Source organism: Marmota marmota, unplaced genomic scaffold, assembly GCF_001458135.2.
Source record: "Marmota marmota marmota unplaced genomic scaffold, marMar, whole genome shotgun sequence".
Lineage (NCBI taxonomy): Eukaryota > Metazoa > Chordata > Mammalia > Rodentia > Sciuridae > Marmota > Marmota marmota.
In genome coordinates, this window is record NW_026000224.1 from 3250015 (window position 1) to 3266106 (window position 16092).

Here is a 16092-nt window from a genome sequence, read left to right on the forward strand (position 1 = left end):
CCCTCCTTCCCTTCCTCACTCCTTCCTTCCTTNCGTCAGAGACGCCGACCACAACCGTCTCTCACCATTGTCCATTGATCCAGCTTCTGTTCAGGAGTGTTCTGCAAAAAGTACAACTTGAAAACCACTGATCTATCAGATGAGAAAATGATCTCAAGGAAAAGTTACATATCAAGTTATTGAAGAAGCTAGGATCCAGACTCCCTCCCTCTTTCCCTCCCTTTCTCCCTCCTTCCCTCCTTCCCTCCCTCCCTCCCTCCTTCCTTCGATCACTCTCTCTCTCCCGCCCTCCTTCCCTCCCTCCTTCCCTCTTTCCTCCCTCCCTCCTTCCTTCCTTTACATTGGTCATCTTGAATAGCATACAGCATGATCTATTTCTCTTTTCTTAATATTTCTACACAATATTTTTATTTTTGGAGTTTTAGAATAAAAATTGTCAAAAGTGTCATTCGTAGAGATATTTTTAATGTCCTTTCATGAATTGTTTTCTTTATTTTGATATATGTTTATCTTAATCTTGAAAAACTACTATCTGATTAGATTAAGACTCAACCAAAACGGATATTAACTTGACATTGTGGTTTGCAGATTCAAGTGATCAGCTTTGCCACAGAGCAGAACTGGGACTCCCTTGAGATCCATGACGGTGGGGACATGACTGCACCACGGCTGGGGAGCTTCTCAGGTAGGAGGGCAGTTCCTGTCTTGGCTGGTGGGTCAGAATTTGAAGCCAAAGCACACAGCAGCGCACACTCTGTGGGAGTTTCCTGCTGGGCTCCTGCGTCTCCGTGTGCTTCTCGAGCCAGTGGAGTGTGGGAGAGACCTTGTGGCTCAGCGAGGCGTGTCTGAACTGACTGGTGGCTCAGCCTCTCAGAGGTGGCCTTCTGAGGCTGCCCATGGACAGCAGAAGCCAGTGAGCCTGTGAGTGGGCAGGGAGAATTGGCACCAGTTCTGAACTGTCACCTAAGGTCCTCAGCCTGGGGAGTGACTCTGCACCTGGGCCTCACGGAGCCTTGTTTTTCTCGTCTCTGTACCCCAGGTGCCTCAGCTCAAGGGGCCAGATTTGGGTGCGGCCCTCTTGCTTTCCCCGGCACCTCCTGTGCACAGGTGCCTCATGCTGCTGGGTGCACCTTCCATGGTGACCCAGGTGGGCTTCCTGCCCATGGTCCCTGAGAGGCCTCAGACCTGGGTCAGCTTTGCTCTGACCTGGCAGCTCATCCTGCCTCCTTGCCCCTGAGCTCCTCCCTATGTGGCCTTCCCCATCAGAGCAAAGGTGGCCAAGGCCGGCGTCTTCCAGGTCATAGCCCTCATCACGATGGCCAGCCCCTACAGAGTGCTGGTGTGCTGGCCCCTGCTCACACGCCTCCAGACTGACCTTGGAGATAGCACACAGAGCAAAGTTCTGTTGCTTTCCTCCTTTTACAAATGAGGGACAAAGATTTAAACCTAGAATTGTCCAAGATGACAAGTCATAATTCCCTGAGCCACACCCGTCTGCTCCTGTGAAGGACCATGAGATGTGTCACCTGTAGCCACCACTTCCCTGCCCCACCCTGAGAGGGAGGGCTGTTTGTGGAGTTCATTCCTCCATGCTCTTCGCCTGCTGGAAGGTGGGGCCTGGAGAGGCCTGGCCCTTCACAGTGTCCACTTGAGTTTAGTCCTGTCACTTTAAGTAATTCGGGGACCCTGTCTCTGGCTATCTGCAAATGAGAGCACGTAGGTGTTAGGCAGTGAAGTGCCTCACGGCATTGCTGTTGTCCCCTGTGTGGTGGCTGTCCTTTCACCCTCTGCACCCTGTGGAGCTATCTCTGCAAATGGCCCGTTGGGATTCAAGGAGATAAGGTCTATGGCGTTAACTGTAGCAACATAACTTAAAATCTATAAGTAGGAGCCAAAATTTGATCTAATTCTACTAGAGTCTGGGCGTAAGCAGCACTACAATAGACTTCCAGCTTTGTAGGAGGGCAAAAGGAACATTATTTCAAGATTTAGGGGGAAAAAGGGTATTAACAGATTAGTGATATGGCTTTGCAAGTGGGTGGGACATAATGGGTGGGACACTCCCCGAAACTAGAAGGTGGCTTTGAGCTTGTGGTTCCACTACCCTCAAACTTGCCTTTGTTCTTCTCACTTTTCTATGTTGTTCACTCGTTTTCTAGACATTTAAGCTTCTTGAGAAAATGTGTCGATCTGTCTTCATCACACACACTTCCTAGCTCCTATCATACTCAGTTGGTAAAACATGTTTACAGGGTATGTGTTCTGCCACTTTTTTATCTGCAGATTACATCTCACCGTTCACGCCTATTCCTACGTATTAACCAACATGTAGTGGCCTCCTACGAAGCCTTCTCTTGAATAGCTCCTGGACTGAACTTTGGAAATGAGACGCTCTGTTTCCTCATTTGTACTTGGAGTCAGCCAGGTTTTCAAATGAAAGCGTTTACTATGGAACTCAGTTTTCACCTGATATTCTCAGGCAGGAACGTGACACTGAACACACCCTAGATGCACATGAGCCAGCCGAGAGCCAGAGAAGGCAACAATGAGGCCGCTGCATGACTGAGCAAAGTTAGCAGGAAAGTGACTCAGAGCAATGGAGATGTGAAAGCGTTTCTGAGCACATATGCCAAGGAGTCGCACACCGAAAAGCAACGCCTCTTTTCACTCCTGTTTTTGAAGTTAGCAAAGAGAAATTTTCTTTAAAAGTTTTAGACGTGAATACCACTGTAATTCAGTCCTGATGCCCTCTCCTGGAGTTAGGGTTAGCTTGCAGGGACAGCTCAGGTGGAAGGCACTGTTCTCCACCAACCACACAGAGACCAGCGGCGAGCTCCAGAGCCCCCAGGCCGTCAGCGCTGGCCTCCGCTCAGGGGCATCCACCTGACACCTCTCTGAAGTAGCTCGCGGTACTCAGAAACCTGGTGCTGCTCCTTAGGATTGCCGTTCTACTAAAAGGGCACAAATCAGGATCAGCCAAGTAGACCCAGAGGGTGACAGCAGGAGGGGCCCAAGCTCAAAGCTTCCGAGTCCTCCGAATGCGTCCCCTTCCAGCCACACTATTGTGGGTCACCCACCAAGTTCCCTGAGCTGTGGGGCGAGGGTTTCCCTTGGTCTGGTGGATGAAGCTCTGCCTCAAGGTTGAATAGGTCTGCAGCCCTCTGCCCTCCCAGAGATCTGGAGGCCGAGCTCCTTATCCAGCAGCTGACCCTTCCTGTGGCAGCCCCAGGGAGGGTCGTGGTGACGTGATCGTAACTGCGCTTCCCACCACACGTGACAGGGGCACACCTCCCACTGCAGGTGTCAGGGTCGAGCTCATCTGCTGGACCTCTGGGACGAAGTCCAGACAAACTCTTCACTACACAGTGACCACTACCAGCAACTACAGCTGGACTGATGCCGCTGCCCCAAGTTTGAAATAGTTGTAGATGTGAATCACGGAAGGGGACCTTCACTGAAATATTGAGGAAATACAGGAGAAGCGGAGTCTCGTAGCCTTGTTTTCTTGGTACTAGATTTGACCCCAGGTTTTCTGAGGCCAGAGACAGCTCTGAGCTGGTCCTTGATGTGCAACTTAGGTGCTTTTCCAAAGTGGAGATACAGGTTCTTTACAGTACAAGATGTGAGGTTTGAATCTAGAAAATCTTCCGCCAAATAATTATAGAACTTGTTTGTTGCTTTCAACTTAATTAGTGGAAAAGACAAAGATGTAAACATTTCAGAAAACAAATTCTGGCTTAAACAGAAACATAAGTGAACCAAAAAGAATTCATTAAATAGTCTGTGAAGACGTAAATCTAATTAAAAGAAGGTAACTGGGCCCTAACAACATGCAATAATTTTGCTTTATATAATAACTTTTCATCCAGTTAAGACAGGATGGCGGATGAAATATCTTCATGTTCACTTAAGTGAAGGAGGTTATATTTCACATTCCTTTCCTCAGAGCAGGTGAGTGGGTGCGCTACGTAGTATCTGACATTTTCTGAAGTTAAAGAGACCTAACGCATTTCATAGTTTCCCATTCACGAGTTGATATAATGTTGGGAGCCCCTGGGGCTGTCTGATGTTTTCTGAGGCACCCCAGCTCCCACACAGTGCTGCTCCGCTGATGGAGCCATTCTCCGCCCTCCGTGCTCAGCTGGGCAGGGCAGTGGGCTGGTGCTGTGGGCCTGGTGCTCTGGGGGAAGCTCAGAGGCAGAGGCAGGGCCAGGACTTGGGGTTGTTGAGGCTTGCAGCCTTGGTGATACCCAGTGACTGTGAGTTTGCTCGACTGGAAAAAAACAATCAAGAAAACCCTCAAACACGTGCTCCAGGTGGAGCATTAGTGTATTATATTAAGAAGTAGCCATGAAGAGACTCCAGTTCCTCCTCCCGCTCCCACGGGGCTCTCGTCCTCCTTACTCACTCTTCCCCAAAGGATGGGAGACTGCTTGCTGGGGGTCTCAGGTTCTCAGGGGTGGGCCGCAGGGGGCGTAGTCACCGACCGGCAGGCCTTCAAACCATCTCGGCCAACTTCTCTTCAGCCTCTGGCTCTGCAAATAGATAGACCTGGTTTGGCAAAGACCTGATGTCCACAGGGCCTTCTACTTCGCCCCTGCACTTCCTGGGTGAATCGTTGTGACGCCGACGTCATGGCTCCCTCCCAGCCTCCGACCTGCCTTCTGTATGCAGAGCCCAGGGGGTAAGTCCCGAGGCCAGTGGGTGAGGAAATGACGGGCAGACAGCGCCGCAGGCCCAGGACACAGATCCACACAGCTGCTCAGGAGGCGGCCTCTTGCTTCTGAGGGCTGTATGGTATTTGTCCGAATTTTAAAAAGAGAACTTAGTTTCACTTCTGCTCTGGGTCCTCCCTTGATTTGCTCTTGGTCAGACACATCAGGCTGTGAGGAATGGGTTGTCTGCACACTGCACAGGTATTGGTCATTTTGGTCAGTTTTGTCAAGGGCAGAATGAATGTTAAGATTTCACATGGCCAACTTTCCTTTTCCAGTATTCTTTGGGGAATGTTTGGCACAATTGGGGACCAAGCGAGGAGGCTGGTCTGCAGGGTTGGGGACTGACATTCCCGTGAGATGGGAAGATCAGCAACTGAACACGTAGAACTCACCCGGGGAAAACACAGCCAGGCCTCTCGGTGCATTAGAATACGCAGCCCGGGGAGGCTGAGGGCGACCTGCCGCGTCTGATCTGAGTCAGAGACGTTGACGTGAGCTATGGCATCACGTGACAGCTCTGCACATAAATAAAGCTGCACGTGTGGCACCCTGTTTCCTGCCTCTGTCTGCTGAGGCATGAAGGGGGACGCCCCTCAGCAGCGCCCCTCCTGGTGCCACCTGCGCTTCTCAGCACGGCTCTGACCGTGCCCTTAGGAGAACCAGAATCCCTAGAGCCCGGTACTCTCCAAGGTTGCGGTAGGAGGAGAATTACAAAGAGCCATTTGCCTGAACTAAAAATTCAGGACCCCTGGCTGAGGTAAGTAGGGAGGCAGGAAGCAGGAGGCCCCTGCTGAGGTCCAGCCGTAGACGCGGTGTCAGGGTCGAAGGCCATCGTTTGGCAAGGCTAATGAAGATGATGAGAGCATCAGGCGGGAGCATCCTGGGTGCTGAGGATGGTGGGTGACGTGGGTGAGAATCACGACCGCCACAGTCTCAAGACCTGCCCCCCAAGCCCATGCTCACCGCAAAGGGGAAGAGCGGTGCCTTCCTGAGGAAAGAGTGCCAAGGTCCTGGATGAGGGGATGTGGCCTGGGTGTCACTGACAGCCCAGCTCCCCACAGACCAAGAGCAAAGCTCGGCTACCTGCCACGTTGTGGTTACTGTGGCGGGAGCTCCCACTACGGCCAGCACAGGGCACTGCAGGGCCAGGGGTCCAGGTCAGAAGGCACCAGGGCCCTCTGGACAGAAAGGCATCGGTGCACCAGCAATCACAGCATCCTTGGCTGGCCGGTAGTTGGGACTTAGTGAGGGCAGAGCTTAGATGGCAGTGTGGCGTCGTGCTGGTCTGGACTCTGAGAACAGCTGGACAAGACACGAGTCTCTGTGTGCATGACTTGTTCACCAGTGGCTGAGGATAAAACCGTCCTAAGACAGGCATGTACCTATGTGTGTATTACAGATATTATAGAGAATAGTGTAGGCACCATTATCTAACAGACCAAGTGGATATACCAGAATTTTTTGTATTGCACTAGCAAGATTTCTTTACTCTAGAAATTATTTCAAACCTCTTAGAATGAGATTTTTTTGAAATTTTATGGAAAAAATGACAATCATTCAAAAAGTTTGTGTTAGAATGAATCAATATTTAAACAGGTTTGTTTCTGCAATGCTTTAAAAAGGCAGAGATAAAGGAGATATTAAACTCATCTTAGATGTTGAATAAAACAAATAAGAATGAGCAGGCATAAGAGGTTCACACTCCAGGAAAAGCGACTGACATCTCTAATAAATTCCATGTTTTGATTTTCCATTTCTGCTTGGACAGGCATATGCATGTAGGACTTTTTGTAAGCCATTTAAAATCATTTTGGAAGTAGGCAGGTTATAAATTATAAATGAATAAAATAGAGCAAATGCATACAAATCTGTACTGACAATCAATATTAAAGGAAAGTAAACATCCGGGTGCTGGGAGTGGAATCTGCAGGGACCATAATAATAAAATTTCTCAGTTTTCCTCATTACGTGTTGTTCTATCTAGGTCACAGTAAAACAATGTGATCAAAATGATCCTGCCTGTGGCAACACTTTTAAAACCCTGCTCAGTTGCATTTAGCACCTGGGAATGAGCTCATAGCAAGAGTCACTCTGGAGCCCACAGGAGGCACACGCAGTCCAGCTTCAATGGTGTCAGGAGTAGCATCCTCCTGGCCTCCAGAGAAATGGGTCCTGCTCACCTTGTGTCCCATCTGGGCCTCAGGACCCGCCTTGCTGGTAGAGCAGAGAGTGTGTATTTCACCCCAGATGCGCAGGAGGACTGTTGGGGGATCATTACTGTCATTATCCGGGAGGACATGATAATTCACAGAGCACCTTTGTCTCTGCTACTCATTTATCACACTCATGTAATAAAGACGGGTTGTTATTTTCACTGTATTAGGATGCATTGATTAGGACATATTAACATTTTGTAGTTGACTTAAGGTGATAGAGATGATTCATGTCAGAACTAGGTCAGAAACAGGTTTTCTGATTTTACTGAATTGCAACTGTGGGAAACTGACAAAGGGAAACTTCCAACAGTGTGTTCTGAATCCCTGTGTGCCATCGCTGTGCCGGGGATTGGAGCTACTAAATACACTTTGAATCCTGGAAGCTAGAGTCTTATCTTCTGAAGGGGGACAGTGGGGAAAATGGAACCCCACGTGAACCGCTGGGTGAGAGGGCTTCCTAGGTGGGAATCCGGGTAAAGGTACCTGAGCACGCACAGTGGCTTCTCGCTGGTCCCCGGGAGGAGCCCAAGGTGGGAGGTGGAGGATGATTCTACTTCTCTAAAGGCTTCACGGTGGACATGAGCAGTGGTGTGGAGACTGTCACCAAGTCCCCAGACTGTGGGCAGGGCCAGCAAGACATGTATCACCCAAAACCCGAAAGTAAGGCAGAGCGGGAGGACACAGCCCACGGGAGTGGAGCCAAGCAGGCGGAAGGAGGGATCTGAGGCGCCTCCTTCTTTCTCTTAGAAAGCGGGTTGAGTGGCATGTAGAGGAGCCCTCACATCCTCCACGTTCTGCCCTCCAGCCCTTCGGGGCTCTCAGCGTCCTTCACAGCCACCTGCCCTGGCGGAGGGGCTGGGGCAGGAGAGGCTGTGCCGCGGACAGAGGAGGCCCAGGTCACCTCTTGGCAACTTCTCCCTGCGTGGGCACTCCGGAGTGTGCTCTGTGGTTCAAACATCCAGTTCCTTATTACCATTTAGGCCCAGCACAGTTGTTCCATTGTAAAATCTGTCTATCCATCATCTACCTACGACCTCCCTGTCTTTTTCCTACCTGTACTCTACTCCTATCTACCACTGTCTCCATCTGTATCATCCATCTATCTACCTACCTACCATTTTATCCTATATCTTATCTATGATCCATCTCCATGTATCACTAGTTTCTCTCTCTCTCTCTCTCTCTCTCTCTCTCTCTCTCTCTCTCTCTCTGTCATCTGTCACCTATTATGTATCTTAGTTGAGGACAATAAAGAGGTTGAATCAGTGAGCACCCTCTGTTTCTCATTCAGCAAGTCCCTACAGTGGTCCAGGCCTGAAAAGGCCCATCATCTGGAGCCAACTCTTCTTGAGGCACAGAGCCCACGTCACAAGCAGGAGCACTAACTCCCCTGAGTGTGCGTTCACACACTCCTGCAGGCTTTCTATCTGGAGAGCACTTAGTCAGCAAGTGGCTTAGCTGGGAAAGGGCTGGGGATGCCTGGGTGGGGAGATGAAGAAAGGCCCAGTGGCCCAGGACAGAGGGAAGGAGCACACACCAGGCTCATGACTATGAGCGACCTTGAAGTAGGAAGAGTGAATTATGAAAAAGGAGGTACTGAGAAGAAGCTAGAAATGCAGGCATGGTCAGATCATGCATGGTCGTTGGGCCAAATCAAGGAGTCTGAGGTTTAGTCCTAATGTGGTCGGGAACCTGAGCATTTCAGCATGACTCTGCCATACACGTAGCTTTTAAAAAGCTTCCCGGTTGCTAAATAGAGGATGCATTGTGCACAGGAGCGGAGCAGAGCCTGAGTTAGGGATGAGCATGGTGATGTGGCTAAGCCCACCGCTGGCCTGCACTGGGTGATGGAGGGGAAAATGGCCAGAGGAGAGGAGTCTCTTTGGGACAGGATTTAGAAAGCCAGCCAGTGAGGGCCTGACAGAGGGCAGGGGGGTCATGGAGAGGGGGGGAGCTTCAGGTGTGGTGGCTGCTGAAAGTGACAGGCACAGCAGGGGCTGAGGACGGCCACATGACAGACTGACAGGGAGAGACAGCTGGCCTTCCTGAGTGGCCGGTTCAATTAAAGCTATTGGAGGGTCTGGTGACATTCCTTAGAGAGCAAGCAGAGCGCCGTGTGTTTGCAATACCGCACACCCATTTTGAATAGTCACCAGCTGGCTTACTACTTACTACTCTTCCTTTACACACTAGCGCTATCTTTGGCGTAGTTCACACTAAGAACTTGCCTGCTCCGGGGTGAGTTTCACCACAGGGTGTTTCCTTGATGTCCAGCTTGCTTATGTCCTTGTTTACAGAATGGTTTCGGTGCAGGAGGCGCTCAAGCATACATTTTCTGGAGAAGTCATTAAGCCTGCTTATCCTTCCCCAAGCGCGATGCACCCCATCAACCACAGGCACGGTCTTAACCTGCCTTCCCGTATCAGGGCATCCTCTGCCCCTTGGCCTCGGCATCTGTACTCCTCCCAGCACTCTGCAATGCAGGCGGGGCCCTTCAAGCAAAGGAAGCATTTTCCTTTCATACCTGTGTATTTGAAATCATTTGCAGATCTCGGTGGGAAGAGGGTTCAGTGTGAGCCACACGGGGCCAGAGCATGGGGTCCGCAGCAAACACTCAGACCAAACAGGAGTGAACGAGACCAGCTCTGGGAACATTTAGGTCCAAATGAAGAGGCCTGTGTCCTGTGCCGGGTGCTGGAGCTCTGCCCCTCTCTCCCACAGGTACCACGGTGCCTGCGCTGCTCAACAGCACGTCCAACCAGCTCTACCTGCGCTTCCAGTCCGATATCAGCGTGGCCGCCGCCGGCTTTCACCTGGAGTACAAAAGTAAGGCCATGCCTCTGTGTCTTTCATTGCTGCATTCATCACTTTCTAAAAGGAACCTCTGCTCATCAAGTAGTGACATTTTGTTGTTGAAAAACTATGAAAATTTATGAAAATGAGTCTTACAAAACCAAGGTTGTGTGAAACCTTCCCAATGGGAGGTAAATTCATAGAGAAATGTGGAAGTTAGTTTCTGGAATAATTATAACAAACAACTACTATAATCTCACGTTGTTTGTATTAAAAAATGCAAAAACTGTAATATTACTAGTTTCCTATGAGTGATAACAAATATTCACATCAGCATCCAAAGACAGAGAATTTTAATTTCCAACTAGATTATGCCATAAGCCTCTTTCATTTATAGTCTCAAAGGCTGTTAAAATAAGAACAGAGAGCAGTTGCTAAGGGGCCTACTCTGCGTGCTATTCATTTTAATTAGAAGAAAGTATGGCAGAAGCAACACTAACCTTTGAGAAAAGGATGTGAGGGATTTAATAGTCTGATGAACAGGATGACAAAGGTCAAATGCTCACCGCTTCTTTGGCATCTGATCTTGCAGGTGAACCCTGCAAAAGTGAAGTGAGAATTTGCAATGAGAGGTTTATTTTAGGATATGTTTTCAAGCATTAAAAATGCTGGGTGTTGGCGTTCATCTCCTTTAATAAGCAGTTGCAAATAAGCAAATACACAGATGAGCTTTAATAAGTGATTTTTGAATTGAGACAAACGTTTTTCAGGATGTAGTGCAGGCATGCTTGGAAAGGCTGTTTCCAGCTGGTGATAAATATTCTGAACCAGACACAAACCACAGGCCTGTTTCACATTCTGGTTAAATTTCCCTACTTATTACAGGCATTTGCATGCAAGTTCATTCTAATTTATATGAGTAGGAATGCTTTAGTGGCAGTATAAAAGGATACTGGGAATGTTATTTATGTAGAATAAGTCTGGAAAAATCTGCTGTCTGATACATTTTGCCAATGTCTACAGATAGGAAAACGTAAACCTTATTTATGATAGTGTTGATAGATTAATTAATATATTAGGAATTTTATAATTGGTAAATGATTTTCTCCATCCCAAGTTGTATTATGGTTTCTGGCTTTTCATTCATTCTTCATGAGGTGACATGCTAGTAAAATAATTAGTCTATAATTATTCTACACTATTATCTAGTACTCATGTGAGATTCTGCTCCCCCAGTGTAATTATCTACATTTTACTTTATTCCTAGTCAGTATAGTTCACTGAGGAACTAGCGTATTTCTCACTTGAAATGTGCCACCTTCAAGAATCCAAAGCCTTGCTTGAGAATCCAGAATCTTGTTTAATTACTTAAAGCATTTTTAATTTGGCCAAACAAAATGACACATTAGTTGTGATTTTCTTTTTCAAGCAGTTATATTTCGAGGCTAACTAACACCATGCTGAGAGTTCATGTCACTGGGTATTAAGAAAAGTCTGTTCTCTGCTCTAACCCTTCAAGGCAGTTTGAAATATGGATGTTATGATGTGTTTGTAGAATCAACCTTACTAACATCTGCATCAAATGACATAAGACTGTTGACACTATGTCACCAAAAGAGTATCTGTTGTTTTAAATTCATCAGTATATTTGACCATCTACCTTCTACAGATCTCTAAACTCATGTTTTTCACTAATATATATATATATATATATATATAAATATATATATTAATATATATAAATACAAGATATGATATAACCATCAGTGTCTGCTTGATGCCTGGGCTTGCCTGGAGCCCCCCCAGCTCTGCCCATAGTCCTTCCACACCTCTCTGCACTTCTGGGTGGATTAAGGGAACTCAGAGCATCCTTCACCTGCCCGACTCATCACCCTGCCAAGGTCTGAGCACAGGCGTGGGCACAGCAAGCGTCTGCCAGGAACACTGTTTACTGAGCCCCTCAGTGGAGTCCCAGCCTCCCTGCAGGGGGAGGCCACAGATGTCACGTCAGCAGAAGATGGAAACGTGTGAAGGTCTATGATGCTCGGAGTCCACGGTGGAGGTCCAGTGGTCCAGCTCTGGAGGTGTGAGTGATGGCCGCTGCACACTGGCTGCCATCAGAGCAGCAGTGTGTTCTCACCTGGAGACGAGCCCAGCCTGAGCGCAGCAGGCCAGGGTTCACACGTGATGCTGGGGAATTGCTCAGACAAAAGCAGCTTCCCTTGAAGGGAAGGGCTAGAACACACAGAGCAGGAAGGTTCCAAGGAAGGTGTGCAGATTCTCCGGGAGCTCCCATGCTGCAGGTGGGAGCTTGAGCCCTGGGATCCCTGAATGCCTACCATGCCCTTCAGTTACCGGTCATCTGTCCTTTCGCACCGAGCAGCTTCACGGGACATCTGAGAAGGAACACAAGGACCACACTCAGTCTGGTCTTGTTTTTGAAGAGAATCAACCAAACCAAAGGATAGCAAATACCTAGAGATTCCAGTGTGCAGATATGTGGACAAAGTGACATTGGTTTACTCTGGAAATTCCAAACCCTGACCTAATGTGCCCAGCAGGGAACTTGCTGCTAGGGTGCAAGACGGGGATGACATTGTGGGCTCGTCGTGATTCCAGTGGGGTCTGGAGGAGCACAGGTTCAATACGTGACCTGACACTGGAGGCCTTGGTGTGCCCACCGATTTTTGTCTGTCTTCCCTTGTTCTCTGCCGGCTCTAGGGTTAACAAACACACCTCCACTGTGGGCCTGTTAGAGCAGATCCTTAGGACATCCAGGGGTTCCTGGAGTTTAAAGCCACAGTCTCTGATGGCCCTTCTCACACATGGTGAAAACCATAGGAAGGAACCCTCTGACCCTCTCCTTCTGCCCTCTCCCTGTGCCCTCTGCTTCTGCCCTCCCCCTTAACTCTCTCCTTCTGCTCTGTCTCCTCCTTCCATTATGCTAATGGTGGCCTACATTTTATTTTTACTTATGTTATATAATGTCCACAAAACATACTTTGCTTTATATTCTCAATGATCTTTCCGAAAGTTTAGAAATGAAAAAAAAAAACCAACTTTTATATTTACCTTCAATTTTGCCATCTTTGAAGCTCCTCATTGCTTGTGTATGTTGTGGCTTCAACGTGTCCCCCCTACCCTGTGCTCATGGTTTGGAAACTTGGTCCCCAGTGCAGCTGTGTGGGGAAGGGTGCCTAAGGGCAGGTGATTGGGCTCATGTCCTCATGAGTGGATTGACACCCTCATCATGGGAATGGGGCTTTTCCAGGGGGTGGGATTGCCCGCTTGCTCTCTCCCTGTCTTTGTCTCTCCATTGCGGATGGCACTGCTGCAAAGCCCCCATCGGATGCGGCTCTCTCAGCCCGCGACTTCCAGACCCCATAGCTGGGAGCGAATAACTCTCTTCTCATTGTAATTTATGCAGAACAGACACAGACAGGGTCCATCCGAGTTTCTGTGTGAGGGTTTTCTGTCTCAAGAATGTTCTTTAGCATTTCTTTTAGTGCAGGTCTGCTGGCAGCGAATCCTCCTTGTTTGAAAAAGCCACGATTCCACCTGCATTTCTGGGAGAGATTTTGCTGGGAATGAACGTCTTGGCTGAATGTGCCTCTGTTCTCAGAGTGCTTGGCTGTTTCTTCTTGGTCCTCTCACCGCAGAGTGGATGATGCGCAGGCGGCTCTAGTCCCCGCGCGCATGCCCTGACCCTCTTCTCTGGTTCCTTCAAGGTTGCTTTTGGTGTATCTGTCATTTTTCCAGGTTGACTATGGTGTGTCTAGGTGGGTGTGCGTGTGCGTGTGCGTGTGCGTGTGTGTGTGATATTCTTCCTGCTTTGGGTTCTCTGGTGTTCTTGCATCTATGATTTGATGTCTTTTATTTATAAAAAAAAAATTCTTGGCCACTATTTTCCCAAATGTTTCTTTTTCCAGTTCTCTTCCTCTACCTCTTCTGGGACAGTGACGGCACAGATGCTGCCGCACAGTTCCCACGGGTTCCGGTGGTTGATTTGCTGTTCTGTTTTTCTTACGTAGTTGCCACTGACCTGTCTTCATCCGCACTTGGTCTTCCCTCAGCTGCATCAGTTCTGCTAACCAGTCCCTTAAAAGTGACCTTCGTCTCTCATTGGAGGATTTCCCCCCACAGGATTTCCATTTGATTTCCTTGTTTTTACCATCTCTCTACCAAAATTGCCCCTTTCCCTTCAGGTACATCAGCCATCTTTTCCACTGGAATCGTTCCTATAATTTTCATGGTTATATTAACGTCCATGTCTGATCTTCCCTCTCGTGAGCACGCTCTGAATCTGGTTCTATCCCTTGCTTTATCTCTCTGCATAGGATTGTCATTTCTTTCTTTTTTTTTCTTTTCTTTTTCTTTCTTCTTTCTTTTTTTTTTTTTCTGTTGTTGTTGTTGTTGTTGTTGTTGTTTTTGCACATCTCCATCTTTCTTTGAAGCTGGACACCATTAGAACCATGGAGACCCCCAAGGATTGTGCGCAGCCTGAGCTGAGTGAGCCTCTTCTGTGCTCTGAGGCATGCAGCCAGGCGGGAGTTGAGCTGGGCCAGGGTCTTGCAGCTGCTGTGGTCACGTGGGGCACGGCCTCTTCTGACCCTCTGGCAGTGAGATCGCACAGGTTGGGGGCTAAGTGCCTGAGGTTGGGGGCTAAGTGCCTGACCTTCAGCCTCCAGTCCCTGATACCTTTTCTGCAGAGCCAGTCTCTCTCCCAAGCCTGCCCCTCCCCCAGAATTGCTGCTGCCACTTCCCACCTGCTGTGCGCGCTGGGCTCAGGGAGTCCTTTCAGTTGGGCTTTTCCTGACTGTGTTGTCCTGTAGAATCTGCAGATCAAGACGGGGTTCTCTCAGCCTTCCCGTCCACCCCCCCCTCCCCCGCCAAGGCTGCCAAAGTCCACCTGAGGCTGGCCTGGGTGGAAGTTCCCTGCCAGTCCCAAGTGCTAGGAGACCTTGATTTTGGAGCAGTCACAGGGTCTTGAGCTCCTGCCAGCTTTCCTGCCACGTCCCTGGGTTTGGAGATGCTTTGCTCTCCCTGCTCAGAGCTGCCTGCAGGCCCCGCACACGCCCCCAGGTGACGGGTTTGTCTCCTTCACAGGAACCGGCAGCTCTGTTTCTGAGGGTCAGGAAGTGCCTGGGGTTCACAGAGCCCCATCCTGGGGTCGAGGCGCTGTTCCTTGACTACCCAGCGGGGTCCCTCAAGGAAGAGCAAACCCCTCTGTGTGCCCGCCATGGGCTGTGGGCTCCGCTGAGCCAGTCTCTGCGCTCTTCTGTGCTCTGCCCCAAGGTCAGCCTGTGTCCCCTCCTCCTGGAGGGGCTGTTCTTCAGAATCGGGGTCACCTGGGTACCTGCAACCTCAGCACCCTGAGGGATCCGGACGAGCTGTGATCTTAGGGTCAGGCCTTTTCTCATTGTTGAGGTGGGAGTGATGTTTCATTTTGCAGATTTCTGTGTCCCAAATGGATGAGATTTTTAAATTGCTCTAGTTCAAGATTTCTTTTTTTTTTAACTTAGGGGTTTTAAAATTGCTCTAGTGGATTTTAAAATTACTCCTGGGGTTTCAGAGATTTAAAATTGCTCTAGTTTAAGGATAGTTATATGAATGCTAAAAATATTTTTTTTAAGTTAACCATTGGGAAGTGTTTCTTGAGTGCCTGTTTTTAAGTGATATTATCCATCCGTCTATCATCTAACTCACACCTAACTTTTAAGTAGTGCTGTTTCATCATAATTGTGAAAAAAATCAGAGACATATTACAGAATTAAATTTAAGAACCTCTACAATACAGACAAACTCTAGGTGCCATGATTCCATCTATGGGGAGCTGGTGGCTCTTCCAAGGTGGCTTGCAATAGACGCCCTCTGTTCTGATTCGTATGCAGCAGGCAAGTTTAGTAGCCCCGTTTTTCATGTTTGAGCCTTTTGAAGAAAGTGAACTGTGCTCTGGTTGATCTGTATGTGGCTCTGCCCTGCCAGTTAGGAGGTGTCTGTGCCCTGGGTCGGAGGGCACCATCCACCCCATCTATCTGCAGGTAGGGTTGTGAGCCCACCAGTGTGCCTGACCTCACGCAGCCTGTCACAGTTCTAGTCCATCTAGTGCCAGCAGTGAGTCAAGCAGGCTCCAAGGTCACTCTTCACGAGGAAGCTTTTCTTCTCATGGTCTTTCTGAAGAGGTTATTTTCCAGTCAGAATTCACTCCTGGGAAAACCGATGGAGCTAACATATATTCCTAGAGTCCACAGGGTGTGTCACTGGCCTGGAAAGCTGGTCAACAGACAAGCAACTGTGCAGGATGGATGTCAGCTAAGCTGTGACCCAGCACTGACTGCAGCCCAGCAGTGTGGAGGCCACGCCCC

The 16092-nt window shown here is 48.9% G+C and overlaps 1 protein-coding gene across 2 annotated transcripts in view; it reads left to right on the plus strand.

The window, feature by feature from the left end:
- The window catches only part of Csmd1 (CUB and Sushi multiple domains 1), a 1636907-nt gene that overhangs the window by 1449548 nt on the left and 171267 nt on the right, over nucleotides 1-16092 (plus strand). For both annotated transcript variants that reach the window (XM_048792812.1, XM_048792813.1), the window contains exons 36-37: nucleotides 589-685; nucleotides 9656-9760. In XM_048792812.1, coding sequence (XP_048648769.1) covers nucleotides 589-685; nucleotides 9656-9760 — 202 coding nt within the window. The remainder of the gene's footprint in view (nucleotides 1-588; nucleotides 686-9655; nucleotides 9761-16092) is intronic.